The 25508-nt window shown below is 49.6% G+C and overlaps 1 protein-coding gene across 1 annotated transcript in view; it reads right to left on the bottom strand.

Moving 5' to 3' along the window:
* Positions 1 to 12681, bottom strand: part of PDE6B (phosphodiesterase 6B) — a gene marked incomplete at both ends in the record, with an annotated part of 28389 nt that extends 15708 nt beyond the window's left edge. The window contains 3 exons of the mRNA XM_081220156.1: positions 8891 to 8980; positions 9261 to 9413; positions 12214 to 12681. Coding sequence (XP_081076282.1) covers positions 8891 to 8980; positions 9261 to 9413; positions 12214 to 12681 — 711 coding nt within the window. The remainder of the gene's footprint in view (positions 1 to 8890; positions 8981 to 9260; positions 9414 to 12213) is intronic.
* Between the last annotated feature and the right edge of the window lie 12827 nt (positions 12682 to 25508).

Raw genomic sequence — 25508 nt, forward strand, 5'->3', positions numbered from 1 at the left:
CCACTGAAAGCACATCTGTACATGCATGCGGTCTGAAGAGCTGGAAACGATGAGTCTCCAGATAGTCGTGTTTCCTAAGTGTCAGAAATTCATTTGCTGGAATGATATTTATTGCCTGCTTTAGGTCTGATATAACTGGACAACAGAACAGACAAAAATCCCCAACTCTTAGAATTCACTTTCTAAAGGGGGGAGGGGGTGGCAGCTAGAACATGAACAAACCAAGCAACCAGATGGCTTGGTACAGGGAGATGAGTAAATGCAGGGGATACGGCAGGTGGAGTTGGGTAGGGAATACAGGGCCAGAGGGTGGGGATGCTCAGGTCGGGGGAGATCTCTCCACAGAGGAGCCATAGGGTGTGTGGGACAGTATTCTTGGCGGAGGGACCTGCAAATACAGAGGCCCCTGAGGGGAGCATGGCCGGGGCGGAATGGTGGGATGGGGTGAGCCAGAAAGGTGCAGGGGAGTCCCTGAAGACCACCAAGTGACAGGACCTAAGTTTTCAAAGTATGGCTCTGACTGCTGAGTTGGGGTGGCTGATGAGAGGTGCAGAAGGACAGGGACCCTGAGACAGTCTGCATGAGAGGGAGCAGAAAAGCGGGGTATCCAGAGAAGGAGGTGAGGGCTCAGGATATGACAGGTAGAGAATCAAATACCTGGCTTCTCCTGAGATCTGGCTTTCCTAGAGGGAACACAATCCCCCTGGGTGAGATCCACTGGGGGAAAGTGTGTGTGGTGGGGTAAGACCCAGAAAATGCTCCAGACTTGCCTCACTAGGCCCACACCTGGGGTATGTGGGGTTAGATTTGAATCTTACCTTGAGACAACTGTTATGGAGCTGCTGATATGAATTTGGGGAAATGTCTTCACAGCAGTTAGGTTAAGGGGCTTGGCTGAGAGGAAGCTGGGAGAAAGCAAGCCTCAAAGCAAGGGCAGAATGAGAGCCACTCAGAACACCTCCTCCAAGGGAGATGGGCTAGACCTCACCTAGGGCAGATGGACACACAGCGAGAATATTTGAAGAAATAAAGCCTGGAAACCCCTGGAATTTGATGAAAGACATGCATATTTCCACCCAAGAAGTTCAAAACACACCAAGTAGGATGAACTCAAAGACACCAACACCAAGACACATTATAATCAAGCTGTCGAAAGACAGAATCTTGAGAGCAGCGAGAGAAGTGACTCATCACATACAAGGGATCCTCAGTAAGTTTATCAGCAGATTTCTCATCAGGAACTTTGGGGCCCAGAAGGCAGTGGCCTGATGTATTCAAAGTGCTAAAAGAAAAGAAAAAAAAATAACGACAAAACTGTCCTTCAGAAGTGAGGGAGAAATTAAGACATCCCCAGAAAAACATAAGTTGAGGGGGTTCATGACCACTAGACCTGCCCTGCAAGAACTGTCCTGCAGGTGAAATGAAAGGACCTCAAAGCTGTATGGAGAAATAAAGATCCCAGTAAAGGTAAATACATGAGCAATTATAACAGCTAGAATTATTGTAACAATGAAAACTATAAAACAGTGCTGAAATAAATTAAAGAAGACACAAATACTTAGAAAGACATCCTTTGCTCATGAATTGGAAGACTTAATATTGTTACAGTGTCAGTACTACCCAAAGTGACCTACAAATTGAATGTAATCCCTATCAAAATCTCAATGATGTTTTTGCAGAAGTAGAAAAACCCATCCTAAAGTTCATATAGAAGCTCAAGGGACCCTGAATAGTCAAAACAATCTTGAGAAAGAACAAAACTGGAGGACTGGGGCTTCCCTGGTGGCGCAGTGGTTGAGAGTCCGCCTGCCGATGCAGGGGACACGGGTTCGTGCCCCGGTCCGGGAAGATCCCACATGCCGCGGAGCGGCTGGGCCCATGAGCCATGGCCGCTGAGCCTGCACGTCCGGAGCCTGTGCTCCTCAATGGGAGAGGCCACAACAGTGAGAGGCCCGCGTACCACAAAAAAAAAAAAAAAAAAAAAAACTGGAGGACTCATATCTTCTGATTTCAAAACATAGTACAAACCTACATTAATCAAAACATGTGATACTGGCATAAAGACAGACCTACAGACCAAAAGAAAGCTTATAGAGTCCAAAAATAAACCCTAGCATATATGGCTAAATGATTTTTGACAAGAATGCCAAGACTATTCAGTGGGGAAAGGGCAGTCTTTTCAACAAATGGTACCAGGAAAACTAGATATCCACATGCAAAACAATGAACTTAGAAGAAAACACGGGAAAAAACTTCATGACATTGGATTTGTCAATGATTGCTTGGATATGACTTGAAAGACACTAACAACAAAAGAATAAAATAGACAAACTGGACTTTCTGAAAATTAAAAACCTTTGTGCATCAGAAGACACCATCAACAGAGTAAAAAGGCAACACACATGGGAGAAAATATATGCAAAGCACACTTCTGATGAGGGATTAATACCCAGATTATGTAGAGAACTCCTAAAATTCAACAACAAGAGCAAAAACAAACAACCAGATTTAAAAATGGGCAAAGAACTTGAATAGACATTTCTCCAAAGAAAAATACAAATGACCAATAAGCATATGAAAAGATGAGCAATATCACTAATCATTAGGGGAATGCAAGTCAGAACTACAGTCAGAACTAACTAACACCGTTAGGATGACTACTGTTAAAAACAAAACAAAACAGAAAACAAGTATGGCAGGGATGTGGAAAAACTGGGACTGCTTTGCACTGTTGGTGGGAATGTAAAATGGTGTAGACACTTTGGAAAACAGTATGGAAGTTCTTTAAAAAATTAAACAGAATTACCTTATGATCCAGCATTTCCACTTCTGGGCATACACTCAAAAGAATTGAAAGCAGGGTTTTAAAGAGATATTTGTACCCCCATGTTCACAGCAGCATTATTCATAATAGCTAAAATGTGGAAGCAACAAAAGCATCCAGCAACAGAAGAATAGATAAGCAAAATGTGGCATCTACATACAATGGAATACTATTCAGCCTTAAAAAGGAAAGAAATTCTGTAATATGATACAACATGGAGGAACCTTGAGGACATTATGCTCGGTGCAATAAGCCAGTCACAAAAAGACGAATACTGTAGGATTGCACCTATGTGAGTTAAAATCATAGAAACAGAAAGTAGAATGTGGTTTCCAGGGGCTGGGATGGGGGTGCTGGGGAGTTAGTGTTTAATGAGGATAGAGTTCCAATTTGGGAAGCTGTGTAGAGTTCTGGAGATGGACGGTGGAGATGGACGGTGGAGATGGTTGCGCAACATGAATGTAGTTAATACCACGGAACTGTACATTAAAAATGATTAAGATAGTAAATTTTTTGTTATGTGTATTTTACCACAATGAAAATAATTGGGAAAAAATTAAAGGGATGCAGAAACATATACCATGCTGACACCAATCAAAAGAAAGCTAAATAGTTATATTAATTTTATACAAAGCAGACTTCAGAAGAAGAAAAATGATCAGGCGTAAAGAGGGATATTACATAATGATAAAGGGGTCATTTCTCCAAGAAGACATAACAGTCCTTAATGTGTATGCACCTAACAACAGAGCATCAAATTCCATAAAGCAAAAACTAATAGAACTGCAAGAAGCAATAGATAAATCCACTACTATAGTTGGAGACTTCAATGTTCTTCTTTCAGTTAATTGATAGATCCAGCAGGCAGAAAATCAGTAAGAAAATAGTTGAACTAAACAGCAATGGATATAATGAATATCTATAGACTACTTCATCCAACAACAGCAGAACACACATTCTTCTCAGGGTCACAAGGAACATTCACCAAGATAGACCATATTCTGGGCCACAAAACACATCTTAACACATTTGAAATAATTAAAAATCATAAAGAATACTTTCTCATACCACAGGGCAATAAACTAGAAGTCATTAACAGAAAGATGTTGGAAAATTCCAAAATAGATTAAACAATACACTTCTAATTAATACATTTCTCTTGAGAAAAAGTCTCAAGAGAAATTTAGAAAGATGTCGAACTAAATGAAAATGGAAATACATGTCAAAATTTGTGGGATGCAGTGAAAGCAGTGCTTGTAGGGAAATTTGCAGCATTGAATGTACATATCAGAAAAGAAGAGAGATCTAAAATCAATAATCTAATCCTACGAAACTAGAAAAACAAGACTAATTTAAGCCTAAAGGAAGCAGAAGAAAATAAGTAATAAATTGTAAAACTCTATGCCCCCCAATTTAATAATCTAGATTAAATAGCTTAGATTAAATGAATGTTTCAATGCCTTGAAAGACACAAACTACCAACACCCACAGAAGGAGAAATAGAATAATCTGAATAGAGCTATAAGTATTAAAGACATTGGATCAATAATTAATAACCTTCCAAAAAGAAAGCACCAACCCCTGATGGATTCACTGGTGAATTCTACAAAACATTTAGGGAAGAAATTACACCAATTCACTATAATCTTTTCCAGAAAATAGAAGCAGAGGAAGACCTTTTAACCCATTCTCTGAGGCCAGCATTATCCTAATACAAAACCCAAATAAAGCCATTACAAGAAAGAAAAACTACAGGCCAAACTCTCTCATGAACATAGGTACAAAAATTCTTAACAAAATATTAGTGAAACAAATGCAATAGTATATATAAATAATTATGCTCCATGACCAAGTGAGTTATCCCAGGTGTGCCAGGTTGGTCCAGCATTTGAAAATCAATTAATGTAATCCACCATATTACCAGGCTAAAGAAGAGAAAAATAACACGTTCATATCAATTGATGGAGAAAAATATTTGACAGAATCGAACACTCATCCAGAATAAAAGCTCTCAGCAAAGTGGAAATAGAGGGGAACTTGGTCAACTAGATAAAAATTCTACAAAAACCCTACAGCGAATGTCATACCTGATGGTGAGAAACTGGTTCTTTCCCTAATACTGGGAGCAAGGCAAGGATGCCCCTCTTACCACTCATAGTCAGCATCGTACTGAAAGTCCTAGCAAATGCAATAAGACAAGGAAAGGAAGAACAATGGATAGAGATGGGTAGGAAAGGAAAAAAAACTGTCTTTGTTTGCAGATGACATGATCATCTATGTGAAAATACCAAGGGATCAATCTTTAAAACCTCTTGGAACTAATTAGTTATTGTCTCAAGGTCACAGGATAACAAGGTTGACATACAAAAGTCAGTTGCTTCCCTTTATACCAGCAATGAACAACTGGAACTTGAAATTGAGAACACAATACCACTTACATTAGTATAAAATTAAATTCTTAGGTACAAGTTAACAAAATATGCACAGAATCTATATGCAAAATCAACAAAACTCCGAAGAAATCAGACAATCTAAGTAAACAGATATTCTCCTTTCATGAGTTGAAAACTCCTTATTGTTAAGATGCCAATTCTTCCCAAATTAATGTGTCAGCAAGCTATTTTGTGCATACGGACAAACCGATTTTAAAGTTTATATGGAAAGGCAAAACCCCACAAAATAGCCTGTACAATACTGCAGAAAAAAAAGTTGGGGGGTTGATATTACCAACTTCAAGACTATAAAGCTATAGTGACCAAGACAGTATGGTATTAGTGACAAAAATAGGAACATAGATCAATGGAACAGAGTAGAGAGCCCAGAAATAGACTCACACAAATACAGTCAACTGCAGTTTGACAAAGGAGCAAAGAATCTCAATGGAGAAAGGCTGGTCTTTTCACTAACTGCTGCTGAACAACTGGACATTACATGCAAAAAAAACTGTATGTAGACACTCACACCTTTCATGAGATTAACTCATAGAACTGAGTGTAAAATGCAAAACTATAAAACTGCTAGAAGATGACATAGGACAAAATCTAGGTGACCTTGGGTTTGCTGAGGTGTTTTAAGATACAACACCCAACTACAATCCATGAAGGAAAAGTTTATTAAATAAATTTATTAAAATTTTAAACTTCTGTTTTTCAGACTCATGGACATAGAGAACAGACTTGTGGTTGCCAAGGGGGAGGGGTTGCGGAGGGATGGAGTGGGAGGTTGGGGTTAGCAGATGTAAGCTTTTATATATAGAATGGGTAAACAATAAGGTCCTACTGTACAGCACAGGGAACTATATTCAATATCCTGTGATAAACTATAATGGAAAAGAATATTAAAGAAGAATGTATGCATATGTATAACTGAATCACTTTGCTGTACAGCAGAAATTAACACAACATTGTAAATCAACTACACTCGATTTTTAAAAAAGAGAATGTAAAACTTCTGTTTTTCCAAATACACTGGTAAGAGAATGAAAAGACAAGCTATACTTTTGGAGAAAATATTTGCAAAATACATATCTGATAAAGGACTTAAACCCCAGTTTTACAAAAAAACTGTTACAACTAAACAGTAAGAAAACAGACAACATAATTTTGAATTGGGCAAAAGATCTGAACAGACACCTCACCAAAGAGTAGGATATACAAAGGATGTTGGCAAATGAGTATATGAAAAGTTCCTCAACATCATTTGTCATTAGAGAGTTGTAATTTAAAACAGTAATACGAACCACCTATTAGAATGACTAAAATCTAAATAACTGACAATACCAAAAGCTGACAAGGATGCAGAGTGACAGGAATTTTCATTCATTGTTGATGGGAATGTGAAATGATACAGCCACTTCTGCATAGTTTCTCACAGAGTTAAACACAATTATACCATATTATCCAGCAATCACACACCTTGGTATTAACTCAACCAAATTGAAAACTTGTACCCCCACAAAAACCTGTCTACAAATGTTTATAGCAGTTTTATTCATAATTGCCCCAAGCTGGAAGCAATCAAGATGTCCTTCCATGGGTGAATGGATAAATAAATGGTAATACATCTAGACATTGGAATACTATTCAGCAACAAAAAGAAATGGGCTGGGAAGAGATATGGGGATGTATGTATATGTATAGCTGATTCACTTTGTTATAAAGCAGAAGCTAACACACTATTGTAAAGCAATTATACTCCAATAAAGATGTTAAAAAAAAAAAAGAAATGGACTACTAAACCATGAAAAGACATGGACGAACCCTAAATGCATATTACTAAGTGAAAAAAGCCAGTCCTAAAAGGTTCCATACCATATGATTCCAAGTGTATGACATTCTACAAAAGGCAAAACTATGGAGACAGTGAAAATATCAGTAGTTGTCAGGGCTTTGGTGGAGGTGGGGGTCTTTAGGGTGGTGAAAATGATTCTTTATGACACTGTAATGGTGGGTACATGTCATGATGCATTTGTCAAGACCTATAGAAATTTACAGCACAAAGAATGAACCATAATGTTTGCAAATTTAAAAATCATTTGGTAGGTTGGGGGATTCCAGGAAAGAATGCAGACTGTGACAAGAGAATGCAAGAGATCTCCTCACGGAAGGGGATGGGGAAAAGGTGCTGACCTCAGCGTTTTTGGAAATGCATGGCGTCTGCAAGAGTAAAGGCAAAGGAACTGCACACATCTCTGTGCTCCAGTGATGAACTGGTTTCTCATGGGTCACAGGTACCCTGCTGTACACGTGCAAGGGGGCTGGACAATGACGTTAAGTGGACAGCAGAGGACGGGAGCCAGGGGTCTTCGTGTAGCGTGGAGTGGGCGGAGGCCACTCCATATGGGGATGATTGGGGTTGGTGACATCAGCAAGAACTCAGACTTAACTCAATATAGATGCAGATGGTTACACGTAGAAGTATTTACAGACGTGCACATGCATGGGCTTGTAGACACACACCTATCTCCTCGCTCTGTCAGCTGAGAGGGCCTAGAAGCTATGACACGCCAAGCCAAGATCACACCTGGTGCCCAGGTCATTGTTTCTAAGACCGTCTCCAGCAAAAAGAACCAGTACTTCTTGAGGAATGGCTAATTCCAGGACTGGGCCGGAAAATACAAATGAGACTAAAGCATTTTGGTAGTGCCAGAGAATAAGGATGTACAGAACCTCCAAACCAAAACAATCCGCCCACCAAACAACCAAACAAATGGGGTCGATGGACATGTCAGAGGGCACAGGAGCTGCTGAGAAAACAAGCTGAGCAAAGAAATCAGTCAGGTCATGCCAGAAACACCCTTGAGTCCAGACTGATAGACAAATGACGGCAGAAAGAAAGAAGCGGGCCTAATAAATCCCCCGTGCAACCCCGTCCCCACAGCGTGGGGCTCAGAGTCCACCTGGTGGCCTTTCTATGTGCACTCTGGAGCCCTCAGTGGGCCCCGAGGCCCTGCTCTCAGCCCCACACTGCAGTCCAGTTGGCCGCAGGCTTCCAGCTCCTCTGTGGCCTCAGGCCCTGCCCAGGGCCCTCTCTCATGCCCTCCCCTCGCCACCGTGTCCGCGCCCCCACCGCCTTCTGCACGGGCCACAGAGGGTGGAGCGCCGTGTACCCCCGGGGCCCCCAGGCCTCCTCGCTCAGGGGGAAGCAGACTCCAGTCCTGGAAGCCACTGCTCTCCTGTGTGGCCAGAGGCAGAGCCCACCGGGAGGCTCGGCCCGGGAGTGGGGGGACCCTCTGCTCTTGCTCTACGTTCATAATCCACCGCTGCTCCTTCCACAGAACGCTTGAGGCAGCTTCTAAGAAGGAGTGCTGACGCCCGTGTTTGCAGGTGGTCACAGCCCTGGGGCCTGAGGGCGAGACACCCGGCCTCGCTGCCTCAGCTCGGCATACTCACAGCTCTGCGTCCACGGACACAAAAGCCCCGGGCCCTCTCCCTCGGCTGCCCAGGTGCCCACAGAACCATGTGCCTCTGTCCAGAGAGACCAGGGTGGGGGGACCTGGCCACACTCAGGCAGCCCAGAGGGCCTGGAGCCGGCGGGGGTGCCCTGGCTGGCAGCACGTGCGGGTACCTGGCCTCGGCGTGTCTCGCAGTTGTGCAGGTAGCTCAAGTGGTAGATCTTCAGGTTTAACGTCCCGAAGTTCAGATACTTCAGGAAAACCTGAAACAGGAGTTGTGACAACAGCAGGTAAAAACCCTGGTTTTCAGATGTGTGCCCAGGTGTGCGTTTGTGGAGGAGACTCCCAGCTGCCTGGAGGAGGGGCCGCACACGCAGCATGGACCTCAGCCCATGGGCCGTGGACTTGTACACACAGATGTGTAGATGAGTCCTCGGAGCCAAGCCTAGGAGAGGTGCCTACACAGACATCACCTGCCAGGCACGGGCCCCGCCAGGCACAGGACTGTGAAGACTCGGGGACAGAGGGCTCCCTGACACTCACGTCTTCATCTTCACTTGTGAAACACGGGCCGTCCAGCTTGTTCACAGCCATGATCACAGCCACAACATCTTTGCCGTTCATGATGGGCGTGGCCAGGATGTTCCTTGTCACATAGTCGGTCAGCTCATCAGCAAAGGAGCTGAAGTGGGGACACTGCAAGGCAAGAGGAGAGAAGGGAGGGGCCGTCGTTCTGTGGACCTGGAGTCTTGGTCTCCCTGGTCCCTGGGGGTCAGGGCTAAGCTGCCCAGACCAGTGCTGAGACCTAGGTGGCCATGCCCCGGGTATCAGGAGCCTGGGAAGCACATGAGGACACGGCCAATGGCCTGCCCTCGGGGCTCCAGCCTGGCTCAGTCTCTACAACCCCATCTCAGAGCGAGCGACCCCCAGATCTCGATCCACGGGCTCTGCAGGGTCCTTGCAGGCTCTGCACCCATCCTGGGCTGCGGGCAGACCTAGGTCCTCCCACATCTGCTGTCATCTGGCCGACTGGCCTTCTAGATGCCTCTTGAGTCTGTCTAGTCCACCTGTCCCCAAGCCCCTCCTTGTCCAGGCTGCCGTCTCCTGCTGCCCTCAGACACCTTGGGCCACCTTGGGCCACCTCGGGCCACCTCCCATATCCAGGACCTATCTGCCAGGCCCCGGGGGGGCATCTCCTGGGCCCACGCTCCAGCAGGCTTCCTGCCCCCACGATGAGACCTTTGCCCAACTCTGGCCCCCAGGGCAGGTTCCCCCAGCCTTAGAGTTGCTCTTTGGGGCCTCTCCCTGGTCAGGGGCCAGTTGAAGGCCTCTCAGGTCTGTCTCCACAGGGAACAGCTCATCTAAGCTTTGTCCTGGCCCAGTTGATTGAGTGTGACCAGCCTCAGGCCCACTGCCCCTGAATCTCACTGCCAGAAACACCTGCCCGCCCCTGTCCCCATTCCAAGGATTGGCATCCACCCTCCGCCCCACAGAGAGGACCTGGGCCTTGGTGCTTCCCTGCCCCTCCGACCCAACCCATTTCTTTAAAGTGCCCCAACTCTCTGCTTGCACTGCCCAGACCCAGTCATTGGTCACCACAGCATCCCCAGGTCCCCCCGCCTCCTGGCCCAACTGTGCTCTGCACGGCTTGCTCAGTCCTGCCCCCTCCTCCCTCATCTGAGCCATCCCAGCTCCTGGGAATTTCCTCCCACAGCCAGCCGCCCACCTCGACAGGGTCTAGATGCCTCGGTGACATGCCGGACCCCCATGACGCGGTTTCAGAGACTACTGCTGAGCCAGGCGCCCCTGCTGAGCCTTCTGGGACCTCCTGCCCGGCCGCCTCCCCATGAGCCCTGGGGTCTCAGGGGCCACAGAGGGGTGGCGGGGTGACATCACAGCCCTGCGGCACCCCCTCTGGCCAGTGCTGTCCACACAACCCCCCGCCACGGTGGGACACAGGCTCTGCCTCAGTTTCCCCTCCATAAAGTGACATCTGGGCTTCATGATACACTTATCGGAGACTCAACTTTTTGCTGATTTTGACTCTGGTCTCTGTTCCACTGCAGCTATGACAAAGAAGACCCAGAGTAGCCCTGAGGATTAAGGCCAATGCCATGCCCCTGCCCCATGAAGGAGGCATCTAGCTGTGCTGGGCGGTTGGGGAAACATCAGAGCGAGCTGTCCCGGTGAAGGCTGGAAGAGAAGCTGAGCCCCAGGGAGAGACAGCCGCGCCCCCGGGTGGGCACAGGCAGTTTGAACCAGACCCTCAGAGACACCAATAGCACAGGTGGGGGGCGCAGATGGAGGCTCACAGAAGGGAGTGGGGAGAGGCGGGGGGAGGGAGGGAGAAACGGGAGGGCGGTGGGGGCAGGGGAGGCGCTCATTGTAGCCCCCCCATTCCTGCCGAACTTTCGTTCCTGGTAATTTATGCTCCTGAGATCCCAATTCACGGGTGACCCATTTCCTAAAAAGGAAGTGAAGATGAAGCTAATCTGAGAGATTAGTATATTCAGGTCGCTGGACCGAGGCTTGGTTGAGCAGATAAGTTAAGAGGATTGCAGCCAAGGAGCCAGGGTCTGGGGGTCTGTCCACACGTCCGTTTGTCTCCAGGGACGAGGGGATATTGGCTGCTTTGGCGGAGGCCTGTCCGCTGGGTAACGCCCTCTGGATTCCTTCACAGAAAGTGGAGGAGGTGAGCCAGCCCAAGGCTGCTGCTTCACGCTCCCAGGCCATACCAGCGGCCCTGGCCCTCTCCGAGGTGGGACGGATAGGATGGGAGAAGGCAGCAGGCTCTCCCTGCGCCCCGTGGGGGCCCTGTCCCTCACACGTGTCCAACAGGCGTGGTCCCCCCAGTCCAAGCCCCCTTCTCCCCTGAGGCATCTGTCCTCCTGGCACCCCGCCCCACCCCTGAAGTGTCATTGGCCTCCCCCTCCCTCCCGTCCAACCAGAACCTGTCCTCCCAGACTTCTCCGCTCCAGGCGCTCACTGCGTCCACCCCTCCGGCCCCCTCCTGGACCAGCTGCTCCTGCTTCTTTTTGTTTTTTTTTGGCTGTGATGCTTGCAGATCTCAGTTCCAGGACTGAACCTGGGCCGCGGCAGTGAAACTGCCGAGTCCTAACCATTGGACTACCGGGGAACCTGGACCAACTTCTCCTGAACCCCCAAACTTGCTCGCCCCAGTGAGCAGTATGGTTAGGGCTCTGAGGTCCACTGGCCCCTCCATTCTGGGCCTCTGCGCCAGCCCCTGCTCAGACCCCGTCCTCCCAAACCCCCATCCAGGGAATTATAGGTCAAGGGGGCAGCAGGGCCCGCCCAGGCTGCCCTCCCAGCCACCCCAGGGCCTCCTTCCTTCCCGCAAGCTCTGGCCTGGACCTGTTCCACTTGCCTCTCTGGCTGCCTTCCTAAAAGCCTAGGGCCCCCTCTCAGCCAGTGGGCTGACCCGTCCTTCGGGGACTGTGGGAACACTTCGCCAACTCCCACGAGGCCCAGGACCCACCTCCGTCACATCCTTGACATTCACCATCTTCTTGGTCTGAGCCACGTGGCCCACGACCCCGATGTCCAGTGGGAAGACGATCTCTGAGTCAGGAGGCACCAGGCAGTCCTCCAGGGCGCTGCCAGGCTGCACGCTGAAGAGGCGTGTGGCGAGCTCGGCCATGCCGTTGCGCTGGCGGTACATGAAAAGGCTGCAGCGGTCGGCATGCAGGAGGGAGCAGAGACGCCGCAGGATCTTGAAGACCACCCGCTCCATGTTCACGCTCTCCTGCATGTCCTGCACCAGCTCGAACAGGGCCGTGCTCTCCTCCACCTGGCACAGCTCTTGGAAACTGGTGCAGCCCGCTGGGCACCCGTCCTCGCAGACGCTGGCCACATCCTCAGGGCTCAGCTTCTTTCCAAAGTACTGGTCCGCGAAGCCAGGGTTCTGGTCCAGGAACGTCTGCACCTGCTCCTCGCTGAGGCTCATGGTGTCCGGCTTCCTGTCTGAGAGAAGCGCCAGCCCCCAGCGCACGAGGCCCTCCCGCAAACACTGCCATCAGCAAAGCCTTTCTTAGCGATGATTACCATACCAGCTGACGCGCCCACACCTGCCCTCCCTCCCCTTAGGTCCCGGACTGCCCGCTTCCTTCCTGGGAAAATCAGACCCCCTGGAATGGGGGCTGCAGCGTAACAGCTCAGGGCCTTCTGCCTGAGGCAGGGATCCTGGGTGCTGGGATAAGCCCGCCTACCCAACCCCTGGAGAGGGGTAACCCCTGGAGTGCCATGACCCCTTCTGCCTGAGCGGCCGCCCGAGGACTTGGGATGGTCCGACAGGTAGCTCCAAGTCTCTTGGGCCCCCAGACCTGGGCTGAGGTGTTGTGGGGTGGCAGGGCACCAGCTCTGCCTTGGGGAGGTGGAGGGACCCCCCGACAGGGCTGCCCACGCCCACGGAGGGAAGTGGGGAGAAGGGAGGAAGATGTGGAAGTGGGACCGTAAGGGGGGCCTGCACAGACTTTCCCTTCTCTTCTGTGGTGAGGAGGTGGCTCTTGTCTGTTAAGAGACAGCACCCTTAGTTAGAAATGGTCTTGGCGAATGCCCACCACGCATCTCCTTTTCCGGCCTAATTCCTACTTATTGGGACCCTTATTCATGCTGCTGGACCCTCTCCTTGCATAGAGCCCACAGCTGCACTGCCGGCACTGCCATGTTTTACTGACGGGATCATTCCTGAGCGTCCGTGCCTCAATCAGGGATCCGTGGGCCCAGACGGCAGCAAGCTCCTCCCGCTGAGGGCACGGCCGTCCTCCCCCGAGTCAGACAATTATTAGCCTCCCTGTGAGCCAGGATGCGATAAGAAAGGTTGGGGGTTACGACTGGAGGACTCATCCCAGGTCAGTCTGAATCTCCGGTTGCAGGAGTGCCCTTCACGTCACACAAGAAACCATGTACAGATGTGTGTGCATACGTGAGTGTGTGTGCTTACATGTGCGTGGGTGCTGGGTGCGCACGAGGACGAGGGTGTATGCATGCGTGAGTGCGCACGTGTGCCCGGGGACTGCTGGACGGCTGGGGGTGGGAGCTCTGTCCACGGTGTGACACACCACACCGCGATGTGTGTGTGACCAGCCGTGCACGTCACTCACAAAGGCTGGGTGGGTGCCTGGCGTTCTGGGCTCACCTTCTGCAGCGGCCAGAGGGGTGCTGACCACCCTGTGCAGAGACGGAGGCAGAGCAGTTCAGCTGGAACTGGGAGTCCCCGAGGACCAGCAGGGACAGAGCCTAAAGTGTCTGTGTCTTTCTCATGCTGCCTGTGTCTATATTGTTACCATGCTCCGAACTGGGAGGCACGGTTTGCGTGCACTGAGCTGGTAGAAACGTGCACGCGTGCATTTGCGTGTGGGGCCTGCGCCCCTTGTGCTTGCACGCGTCTGTTCCAGGGAGCCTTCCGCGTGGGCCCCGGGCGGGCTCCCGGCAGCTGTACCGGCCACAGTGGGCCCAGCGGGCCAAGCGCGGGCACTGGCCTCGGACCGCGACGTTCCTGCCTCCGCTGAGTCACCAGCAGATTCTTTTCACAGATCAGCTCTGAGGTCCCCCACTTCCCTGAAAATAGTGAGTGTGACTGGGGCCGAGGGACAGCCACACGCGTGTGGGAGGTGCTGTGGGTGGGCGCTGGTGCTTGGCTTTGCGGCCAGGGCTGTGGTCACGGCGCTCTGAATTCAGCCCCAGACGGCTTCCAGAGCCCCCCAGAGCTGGAGTCCAGGTCACGCCTGGATGTGAGGCCAGTACCCACGAGGCAGCCATCTGGCAGAGCGGGTCTCTGGGCGGATGCTTCCCAGAACCTCCGCTCACCCCACCCGGGCCCACCCTCCCTGCTTGTGCTCCTCTCCCCTTCCTGCAGGGCTGAAGAGGGCGGGGCGTAGGCGTGGCGCTCACCTGTTCGAGGCGCGTGCCTGCTTCTGGCGAGGCTGGGGGCACGGCCCTGGGCTCAGAGGCACCCCCGCTGGTGGGTGGGGCTGCAGCGCAGAGTCGGTGGGGAGCACTCTCACGGGACACCGGGGGCAGTGAGTGATGTACTGGTGGGTCTTGCTGCCCCCAGCCCTAACGTGCTTGCAGATGTGGGAGCAGAGGCACCGGCATTAGTGCCCTGAGGCGCCCTGGGAGCGCGGCTCCCGGGGTGGAGGTGCCCAGCCCTCTCACCTGCAGCGCTCCTCCCCTCTCACTTTGCAATGTGCCCACTGGTGGTGCCTGGGCCCCTGAGCAGCCCCCAGGGGTGTGCTCAATGCAGTTAGATGCACCACTTAAGGAGTGCCTGCAAGGTGTGCAGAAAGGCGTGTCTGGAGGGGCTCCTGTAGGGTGCGCCTGTGAGATACACCTTTGAGATACACGGGTGAGGTGCTGCACCTGTGGGGTGCACACGTGACGTACACCTGTGTTCAAGGGTTCATCGGATACAACAGGTAACTTCTCCACAGGTGAACCTGGAGGGCGTTTGAGGAGAAATGGGATTGCTCCTTCACCAGGGTCCTGCTAATTTTACCTCATCACCATGTGGGATTTTATCAGCAAGCCCATCCTGGGAGCCGTTTACAAGGCGTGTCTCAATAGCTATTACACGGAGAGTGTTCTAGGTTCTTGTCCCAAACTGTGGAGAGGATGCAACTTCACCAGGAGCAAATGCCCTGAAATTAAAATTAACCAGTCAAGAGGAATGGCAAGAGGTGGAAAGGGTGAGAAAATCGGAGTTCCCATTCAGAAATCTCATGAACTTTGTGGTGCAGAAAATGTGGACACATCCATTAAGACCTTTTACAGGGTGGTTTCGCTGGAGAGATGATGAGGAGGCGGTAGCAGTCCCGCCGTGAGAGGACGGGTGCTAACGGGGGCTGGGGTGAGGGGAGCCACTCAGACTCTGACCCATGCACCCCTGCCCGCCCCCCACCTCCGCTGCCTGACTCCGGGGCAGACTCTAGCCAGCAAGCACCTTGCTGTGTACTGCTGTGAGCCGTGGCGACATGAAGTGCATGGCGCGGGCGTAGTGCATGGCGAGGGACCACTAAACAGGTCGCGGAGGGCCGGGCGGGCAGGCTGGGACTGGGGAGAGAGCAGAGGTCAACCTCGAGGGGGCCTGGGGGGAGGGGGCACAGAGCTGGGAGCAGTGGGACGAGGCGGCGACGTGGCCACTGTCTGGGGTCTGTGTTGGTCTGGGGGGGCCAAAACATGGGTAAGAAACAATGTCAGACCGAGAAGAGAAAGCAGGGCCGGCGCCTGGCGTTTGGGCGGTGGCGTCCAGGGGAAACTGGAACTTCCTCTCTCATGTTTTGTCATTGTCTTCAGTGTGGCACGGACTTGGGCCTTGATGTGCTTGAGCCCGGCATGGGGTGAGGGGACCTCCAGATGGGACCACACACCTAGCGGGGGTGCGGCTCTGGAGCTGCCCAGAGCACAGAGGGCAGGGGCAGGAGGCAGAACACATCCCCTCCGAAGGTTGGGACATCCCTGGTCCCATCCCAGCAGGCTCTGCGGTGCCCCCAGGGAGGCTCGGGGTGACTGAGGTCCCTGTGAGCCGGTCCCCCGCGGCAGGCAGGGGCGGAGGCGTGCGGAGAGGCCCCGACCCCCAGCCAGGGGCCGGCCCTACTGCCAGACGTATGAGTGTGGCCGTCTTAGACCATCCCACCTCAGGCCAGCTGCCAGCTGACCACAGCCCCAGGGTGACCTCAGGCGAGACTGGCAGAGCTGCCCAGCTGAGCCCCGCCCAAATGAGTGACCCACAGATCATGAGACAGGAAGTTGCTTAAGCCATTAAGATTTGGGGCGTCTTGTCTTGTTGTGCATGGCTGATTCCCTGAAAACAGAGCCAGGGGCAAATACTTCACAGGAGAGGTGCGATCCCGGGGGTAGTGGGGGTGGACGGAGAGTGAACCCTGGTTCCCAAGGAGCCACAGACACAGTTGGCCGAGCAGCATGTGTGACCATTTGGTCATGTGCCCCAGGACAGCTGAGGAAGGAGGAAGGAGGGGACTTGATCTCCTCTTTTCCTCCAGTCTCCCGCTTCCCGTTGGCCAAGGCTTGCCCGTGGGGAGTGAGCTTCCACACCCTCAGGGGCACCCCAGCCCTGTGGGCAGCCATTCAGAAACCCTGGCGCCCTGCCATGGGGTGGCGGTCCACCCTCGGCCAGAAGTGGCAGGAGAAGCAGCCAAGGGGGACTGTGCCCTCCCCGAGCCCCAGGCGGTAGGTCAGAAGGGGTGAGGTGGACCAGAGGGAGGGCCTGGGGCACTGTGACAACCCCAGGGGCCACAGTGGGAGTCTCACGCAATGTTCCCCGTGGGTCACCACCCAACAGAAGGCAGTTCTCCAACCGAAATCGGACATGTTAGAAGTAACATAAGAAAACACGTGTCGTCAGAGAGCTAGCAATGCAAAGAATCGCCCTGCCAACTCCCACGAGGGGGCTGTGTCGGGCCCAGCGGGCAGATGCAGCCACGCTCACTGGTGCTGTTTCCCTGCCAGGAGCTTTGCTGGCGATGTTGGTCCCTCCTCTCTGCACACAAGTCCAAGCCAGCGATTCTGTACTGGGACCCAGGGCACCGGCCTTTTCTGGCCTGCTCATCACCATTTTTAGTGGCTGCACAGAATTCCATTTTGGGGAGGTTCCACACTTATTTAATTAGTCTCCTATTCATGGACATTTAGGATGTTCCTGTTTGAGTTTTGATGGGAATTAAATGTTGCCTTGTTCTCTACCCCAGTTCTGGAACAGCTGAGATGGTGGATGGAGGGGACCATCACCTTTGTTGCTGCCAGCCCTCCAGAGAAGGCGTGGCCTCGGGTGCTGCCAGGTGGCCTTGCTAATGCTGCCTGCCTCCCAGGTAAGGACCTCCCAGGCCATTACCTACATGGATCCAGGGGCAGAAGAGATGGAATCCCTCAAGCTTACAGAATTTTAATAGCTTCGCTTAGCTCAGCCAAAAAAGGACCTATGGCTGTGACTGCCAACCAAGTAGCATTCCGCCTCCATGGGGTGGGTTGAGAGGGGCACATGGAGAGCTCAGGGGAGCAGGGGCGTAAGAGCAGGCATCCCCTTGGTACCATGGGGCTTTGTCTTTTCTGTTTAAAACTGTAAAGAAGGCCGTGGTGAATTAACTTCTGCTTTTGGGGGGTTTTTTGTTTGTTTTTGTTTGTTTGTTTTTTGCGGTACGCGGGCCTCTCACTGTTATGGCCTCTCCCGTTGTGGAGCACAGGCTCTGGACACGCAGGCTCAGAGGCCATAGCTCACGGGCCCAGCTGCTCCGTGGCACGTGGGATCTTTCTGGACCGGGGCGCGAACCTGTGTCCCCTGCATCAGCAGGCGGACTCTCAACCACTGCGCCACCAGGGAAGCCCCTGCCTTTTGTTTTTTTAACCTGGAATATGTGAATGGGAATCTATTTGGAAATAAAGTCTTTGCTGGTGCAACTCATTTAAGACAAGCCCTACTGGACTAGGGTGGGTGGTGTCTCTATAAGAAAAGGCACAGAGGAGAAGGCCACTCGTGGATGGAGCCAGAGACTGCAGTGTTGTGTCTGCAAACCAAGGGATGCAAGGACAGGCAGCCCACACCAGAGCTGGAGAGAAGCCTGGACTTCTGGCCTCCAGAACTGAGAGATAATAAACTGTTCAAGCCCCTACTTGGTGTACTAGGTTAGGGCAGCCCCAGGAGGCTAACACAGGTGGTGGGCTCGGTTTGGCTGTGGACTGTAGTTTGCCTGGTCTAAGCCAGCCTCATCTTGGGGCCAGAGACTGGCTGGGGGCCAGCTGGGAGCTGCCTCCAATGTTTCCTGACCACTGCCACCGGTGCAGAGGGAAGCACCCAGGCCATGCTGGCCAGTCATGATTCTTTGCTCTGGGACATGCACAGTGGTTGCCCAGTTGTGGCTGTACTGGGGAAGGCAAGTCTGAGGGCAGGGCCAAGACCAGAGGAGGGAAGTGCCGAGAACTTGAGAACTTGAGGGGACTGACCTGGAACCCACCCTCCTCAGCAGGTGTTCATTCAGCCCTGTGAGCAGCTTTTCTCAACCTGTGGGGGAAATTCAGCTGTTATTGTGTGAGCCCGGGCTCCCCAGAGAAACAGACCAGTAGGCTCTGTGGCCCGAGCGTGAATCTCAGAGTGAGACTCACCATGGGAAGTGTCTGAATGCACAGAAAACAAGCTGAAAGGGATGGGCCCTCACCTCAGACGGGATGTATGCTTGACTGAGACAGAAAACTCAGGTGATGATCACAGACCCAAGGGCCAAGAGGAACGTTGAAAAGCCCTGTGACAGAATATTCTTGTTCAAAGGATCAGTCTCCTCAGAAGAAGCCGTGGCTGCACATAAGGTGACAAGTAAGGAGTTGGGATAAAATACTACTGCCCAGTGGGGATCGTAAAAGCAGTGGCTGACAGTCTGGTAAGAGGATTAAGCTCCACCCACCCCATCCCTGCAACTGACCTCAGGCAACTGACCTGTGGCTTTGGCTAATGGAATGTGGAAGGAAGCAAGAATGGCACTTCTCAGCAGCCGTGGGGGCCTCCAGGGCCCTTTATCCCTCTTCTATGAACGCGTCACATCCCCAAAGGGGCTATTTGGGGTCCTAGAATGAAGAAGACAGACCACAGCCTCCTGCAACCATGAAATATGAGTGAGGGATACTTTGATGGTTGTAAGCCACACTCACCTGAGGCTGATTACTACCCCAGCACAACACAAGAAGTTAACTTCTTCTTTAACCACAGATCGGAGTTGAGTTAATCCTGTTCCCCAGTTTATGGCACATTGTCACCACTGGTCTTAGTCCATCTTGCATTTTATTTTATCCACTTATCCTATTTATTTATTTATTTGGCTGTGTCGGGATCTTCGTTGCAGCACGTGGGCTTCTCTCTGGTTGTGGTTCGTGGGCTCGGTAGTTGCGGTGCACAGGCTTAGCTGCCTTGCGGCATGTGGGATCTTAATTCCCCAACCAGGGATCGAACCCGTGTCCCCTGCACTGGAAGGTGGATTCTTAACCGCTGGACTACCAGTGAAGTCCCCCACCTATCCTATTTATCCATCTATCCCTCCACCCACCATCCATCCGTTCTCCCAGCTCCTGTCTTTCAGTTTGTGTACTACCTTCTAGTATCTTCCATCAGGTACCACCTTAAAAAGTTATGGGGGCATGTAAAGAAAAAGTGAATTTTCTTTTATGAATTCAAGTTCAAACTAAGGGATTCAATTCACTCAGTGTTGATGTAAGTAAACCACTAAGCAATGTTTAAAGGGAAATTTATAGCATTAAAAGATTACCTAAGAAATGAAGAAAGGTCTCAAATCAGAACCAGAAAAAAAAAAAAAAGAGCAAACTAAAGCCAAAGTAAGCAGAAAAAAAAGGGGAAAATAAAAGAGCAGAATCAACGAAATATAAAACAAAAAATAAAGAAAATAATGAAACCGGAAACTAGTTTTTGCAAACGGTCAAAAACTGACAAACCTCTAGCCAAACTGATCAAGCAAAAAGCACACAGATTATCAATATCAGGAATGAAAGAGGGAATTTCACTGCAGATCCTACAGATACAACTTTTTTAAAAAAATTTTTTAAACATTTTATTCTTTCAGCTTTATTGAGATATATTTTACATATAATAAAGATTACAACTTAAAAGGGAATATTGTGGACAACTTTATGCCAACAAATCTGAAAACTTAAATGTAATAGACAAATTCTTCAAAAGACACAAACTACTAACGCTTATTCAAGAAAAACATACAACCTCAGCAGCCCTATAACTGTTTTAAAAAATTGAATGTATAGTTAAAATCATCCCAGAAAGAAAAATTTAACCCCAGATGGTTTCACAAGTGAATTCTACCAAACACTTAAGGAAGAAATAATACCAATTCTACACAGATTCTTCAGAAAAGAGAAAATAAGGGAGTGCTTCGCAACTCATTTATGACTTAGCACCACTGTGACACTAAAACAAGACAGAAACATTACAAGAAAACTAAAACTAGTAAAACCCTCATTAACCTAGACACAAAAATCCTCAACATCACTTTGTTACAAAGCAGAAACTAACACACCATTGTAAAGCAATTAGACCCCAATAAAGATGTTAAAAAAAAATCCTCAACAAAATAATAGCAAATCACATCCGCCCCAGGATAAAAAGGACAACACATTATGACTGTTGAGAAAGGCACACAGTCTTTTAATCCCCCACTTGGCCCATAACAATGGGCCTTGGGCCTGGAGCAATTCCTCACCAAGAGGTAAAGAGTCCTCAAGCCTGTACTGGGCTTGTCACCTTGTGTGGGAATATTTTCCCGTTTTAGGCTCAATATGTGTTCCTTTGTTCTGCTTAAGAGTGTGTGCCATAGGGCACCTGACCAACCCCACATCTACACCTTGTAAGGAGGAGACGGGGTCCTTCTGCTGCAGCACAAGCAGGGTGCATGCAGGCTAATGGCCACATATCAGCTGCTGGGAAGGACCCGCTGGCCACGGGAGACCAGCGCTCACTTGTGAAGCTGTTATTTTGCTCTGTCACTTCTTTGTGTGCGTAAAGCTTGTTCCATCGAGTGTTTGACTGTATTGTGTTTTCCTTGGTGACTCCTAAAGCAAGATGTGGTGGGCAGAAGTATCTGTACCTCTCTTCCTGATAATAGGCGATAGATGCTACTTGCTTGAGAACGACTGAGTGGGATTTAGGTTAGGAACGCCACAAGTGTTATTCACTGTACTAACAGACTGAGAAAGGAAAGCCATGTAATAATCTCAACAAATACAACAGCAGCAACAACAAATTGACAAAACTCATCACCTGTTCATGATTAAACAAACTCTCAGAAAACTCGAAGTAGATTTCAACCTGATGAAAATTTTCTGCAGAAAAGCATCATACTTAAGGATGAAAAATCAAATGATTTCCCACTGAAATCAGGAACAATGGAGAATTCCCTGGCGGGCCAGTGATTAGGCCTCTGCGCTTCCCCAGTCAGGGAGCTGAGACCCCGCCTGCTGCGGTGCAGCCGAAATAAACGAATAAACAAATAAATAAACAATAAAAGGCATGCAGGTAGGGAAAGAAGCATTAAAACTGTTTCTACTTACCTGTGATATGATTGTCTATATAGAAAATGTTGAGGAATCTACAAAAATAGCTGCTAGCATAAGTCAATTTAGCAAGGTTACAGAATTAAAAGGCAACTTAAAAAATCAAATGTATCTCCACATACTAGTAACAAACAATTGGACAAGAAAGTATTATTTAAAGTAGTATTTAGGGCTTCCCTGGGGGCGCAGTGGTTGAGAGTCCGCCTGCCGATGCAGGGGACACGGGTTCGTGCCCCAGTCCAGGAAGATCCCACATGCCACGGAGTGGCTAGGCCCATGACCCATGGCCGCTGGGCCTGCGCGTCCAGAGCCTGTGCTCCGCAACGGGAGAAGGCCACAACAGTGAGAGGCCCGCGTACAGCAAAAAAAATAAATAAATAAAATAAAGTAGTATTTACAGAAGGGTTAGATATACAAAATACTTAAAGGTAAATTTAACAAAATGTGTGCAAGTCCTGTATACTGAAAACTATAAAATATTGAGAGAAATTAATGAAGATCTAAATAAATGTAGAGATAAACCTTGTTCATGGATCAGAAGATTCAACATTGCTAACATAACAGTTATGCTCAAATTAATCTATAGGCTCAATATAATTCCAATCAAAATCATCTGGTCAGCATTACTAAGAAGACTGCTGATAACACCGAGGTTTGGTGAGGGGATGGAGTGCTGGGAACTTTCATTCTGCTGAGGGGAGTGCAGAATGGTACAGCCACTCTGGAAAACAATTAGTCAGTTTCTTATAAAGTTAAATGTAAACGTAAGACACAACCTAGCAATTCCACTGCTAAGTATATACCCAAGAAAAATTAAAACATACATTCACAAAAGACTTGCACGTGAATGTTAACTCATAGTAACTCCACATGGACAAACTATGTCCATCATCTTGTGAATGGATAGTCAAATTTTGGTGGAATTCTACTCAACAATAAAAACAAAGCATTGTCAAGTGAAAGAAGCCAAACATGAAAGACTACATACTTTATGATTGTAGGAGCATGAAAGTTTTTACTAAAACTACAGCAACAGAAATCAGATGAGCAGTTCTGTAGGGCCTGGGGTGGAGGAGAGCATGACTGAAAAGGGGAACTTTGGTGGAGGGTTTGGACTAGTCCTGTATTGTCTCTGTGTCTCTGGTATGTGACTCATACCAATGTGTACAGTTGTCCAAACTCATTGAATAAAACACTTAAAATCAGTGATTGTTATTGCACATAAATTGCGTCTCAATAAAAACGTGCACAAAAATCTGAACATATACATTACTCATGATCCAACAAAATGCAGGCTCAAGTGCATCAGTGCACAAGCATAAGAAAGTTCACAACAGCTGTATTCATAATATCCCTAAACTAGAAACAATCAAATGCTCATCATCAGTAAAATGGATAAATAAATTGTGGCACATTCACACAATGGCTTAGTACCAGCATTAAAAGGGATAAACTACAGACACAACAACAGGCATTCAGTTGGATGAAAGAAACCAGATGTGCAACAATCATGCTCTATGAGTCCATTTGTATAAAGTTCAAAAAACAGGCAAAGCCAAACTAAAATGTTTAGGGGTGCATGCTTAGGTGATCAAAGTACAAATAAACACAAATAAGTGGTTTCAGTGATGTCAGCAGAAACTTTGGAGGAGGGCAGGGCGAGCTGCATCTTTGGATCTTCAGTGTTCTGTTTCCTGATGTGGTGGCAAGGACGCAGATGCTCATATATAAGTCATTAAACTGTTACATGCACATTTTATGGATTTTTCTGTGGCTCTATTATATTGCACAAGACAAAAGCTTATAAAATAGTAAAGTGCACGCTGTATCTCCAATAATTCACTGGCTCTGCATTTGTGAGACTGAGTGCTTTACATTAACCATCACTTGTGCAGCTTTGGCACAGAGATGCACACACTGCACCTGTACGTGAAGATCAATATTGATTGTTCCTGGGGGAAAAAGGGGCTTAGAATTAATAATAAAAGAAAAATTTGAGCATTTAACCAGTTAAAAAGATAAAGGATAAAAATGCTGGAAAGTTAAATGAAAAACAAATTAGAAAAAATAATTAGAATCAGGCAAATTAATTGAAGTAAACACTGTAGGAGATTGGATTTTAAATGCTAATAAATATGTAAGATTAAAATGCAATTTAAAGTTAATAGGGAAAATATTCTTCACTTGACACATGATTACCTCTGTAATTAGAAAAAAACACGTGACAGTTTAAAAACATCGTCATCTCTGCTCTCTGGGCCCTGTTTTTAAAATGTGGCAGTGATGTGTCCCATGCGTTGGAGACTCAAGGGTCCCTGTGAATTTGCTTGGCATGTGGTAGGGTCTGTGATTTTAAAACTTACTCCTTCCCACCTGCCCATCACCACCTAGAGAGGCATTTCTCACAAGGGCGGTGCTTCTTTCTGGAGTGAGCTCCCTGCCTCAGAATTCACTGTGGGGGCCCCCAAGTCACTCCCTGGACCGCAGCTGTGCCAGGGTCCCCTCTGGCCGCTGCCGGGTGGCTGGGAGGGGAGCTTCACAGGTGAGCCCGTCAGGGGTTGGGGAAAAGGATTCTGTCAAAAAGCAATGGAATTAGCTTTCAAAATGTGCATGGATTGTTTTAATTTACACCCCTGGTCGTAGGTGTCAGAAACCAGCTCAGGTGCAGAGGCGCTCACTGTGAAAGTGGGCGGTTACAGGGTCCCTGTGAGCTTTGTATGGCAGGGACCCCAGACTTCTGCCCCTCCGTTCTGCGGACACAGAGGGGAGACAGACACACACTCGGCAAGATAGCTGACCATCTGCTGAGCGCCAGGCGATGGGGAGGCTGGGCGGGGGGTGGGGGGAACCCGAGATGGACACTGTGATGGGGGCAGGACTGTCCACCTGCACGAGACACCCCACATGCCGCCATTTCCCCAGCCCAGCCTCGCAGCAGTGCTTCTAAAACACAGCACAGCATCCTTGGGCCTTTCTAGGGTCTCCTCATCCTCAGGATGAAGTCCGAACTTGCACAGCTCAAGACCCTTTATGACAGTATACCCGCTGGTCGCTCTCTGCCCGCAGAGCTCCACAAGTTCTCCGCGACAGGGAGGTGGGTCCTCTCCCACCTGCTGGCCTGGCCTGTGTCACCTGGCCCTGCTCTCCTTGTGAGCAAAACTAGACTGACATTAGATGCTATCAGAGGACAGAGCAACCCCAGGTTGGCTGCCATCAACCCATTCATCCACCTGCTCACTCGTCCATTCTGCTCGGCTAGGGCAGGGCCGCGTCCTGATGGGGAGAAGGTGGGGACAAGTCGGACATGGACCCTGCCTGCACTGAGCTCCCAGTCTGGTCGGGAGGACAGACATTGAGACCACTGGGAGATCCTGCTTGTTATGGGAGACTCTTTGTTAGGAGCTGGAGGGCAGGGAGGTGGGGTGCAGGGAGGTGGGGTGAAGGGTGGCGGGGTGAAGGGAGGTGGGGTGCAGGGTGGTGGGGTGCAGGGAGGTGGGGTGCAGGGTGGTGGGGTGAAGGGAGGTGGGGTGAAGGGAGGTGGGGTGCAGGGTGTTTGGGGGCAGGGAGGTGGGGTGCAGGGTGGTGGGGTGAAGGGAGGTGGGTGCAGGGAGGTGGGGTGCAGGGTGGTGGGGGGCAGGGGGAGGGCACAGAGTCTGGTTTTGAGTTCTGTCTCCACAGGTCACCCGATTTTGGGTG

The sequence above is a fragment of the Mesoplodon bidens genome (assembly GCF_964165515.1).
Source record: "Mesoplodon bidens genome assembly, chromosome: 1".
NCBI classification, from domain to species: domain Eukaryota; kingdom Metazoa; phylum Chordata; class Mammalia; order Artiodactyla; family Ziphiidae; genus Mesoplodon; species Mesoplodon bidens.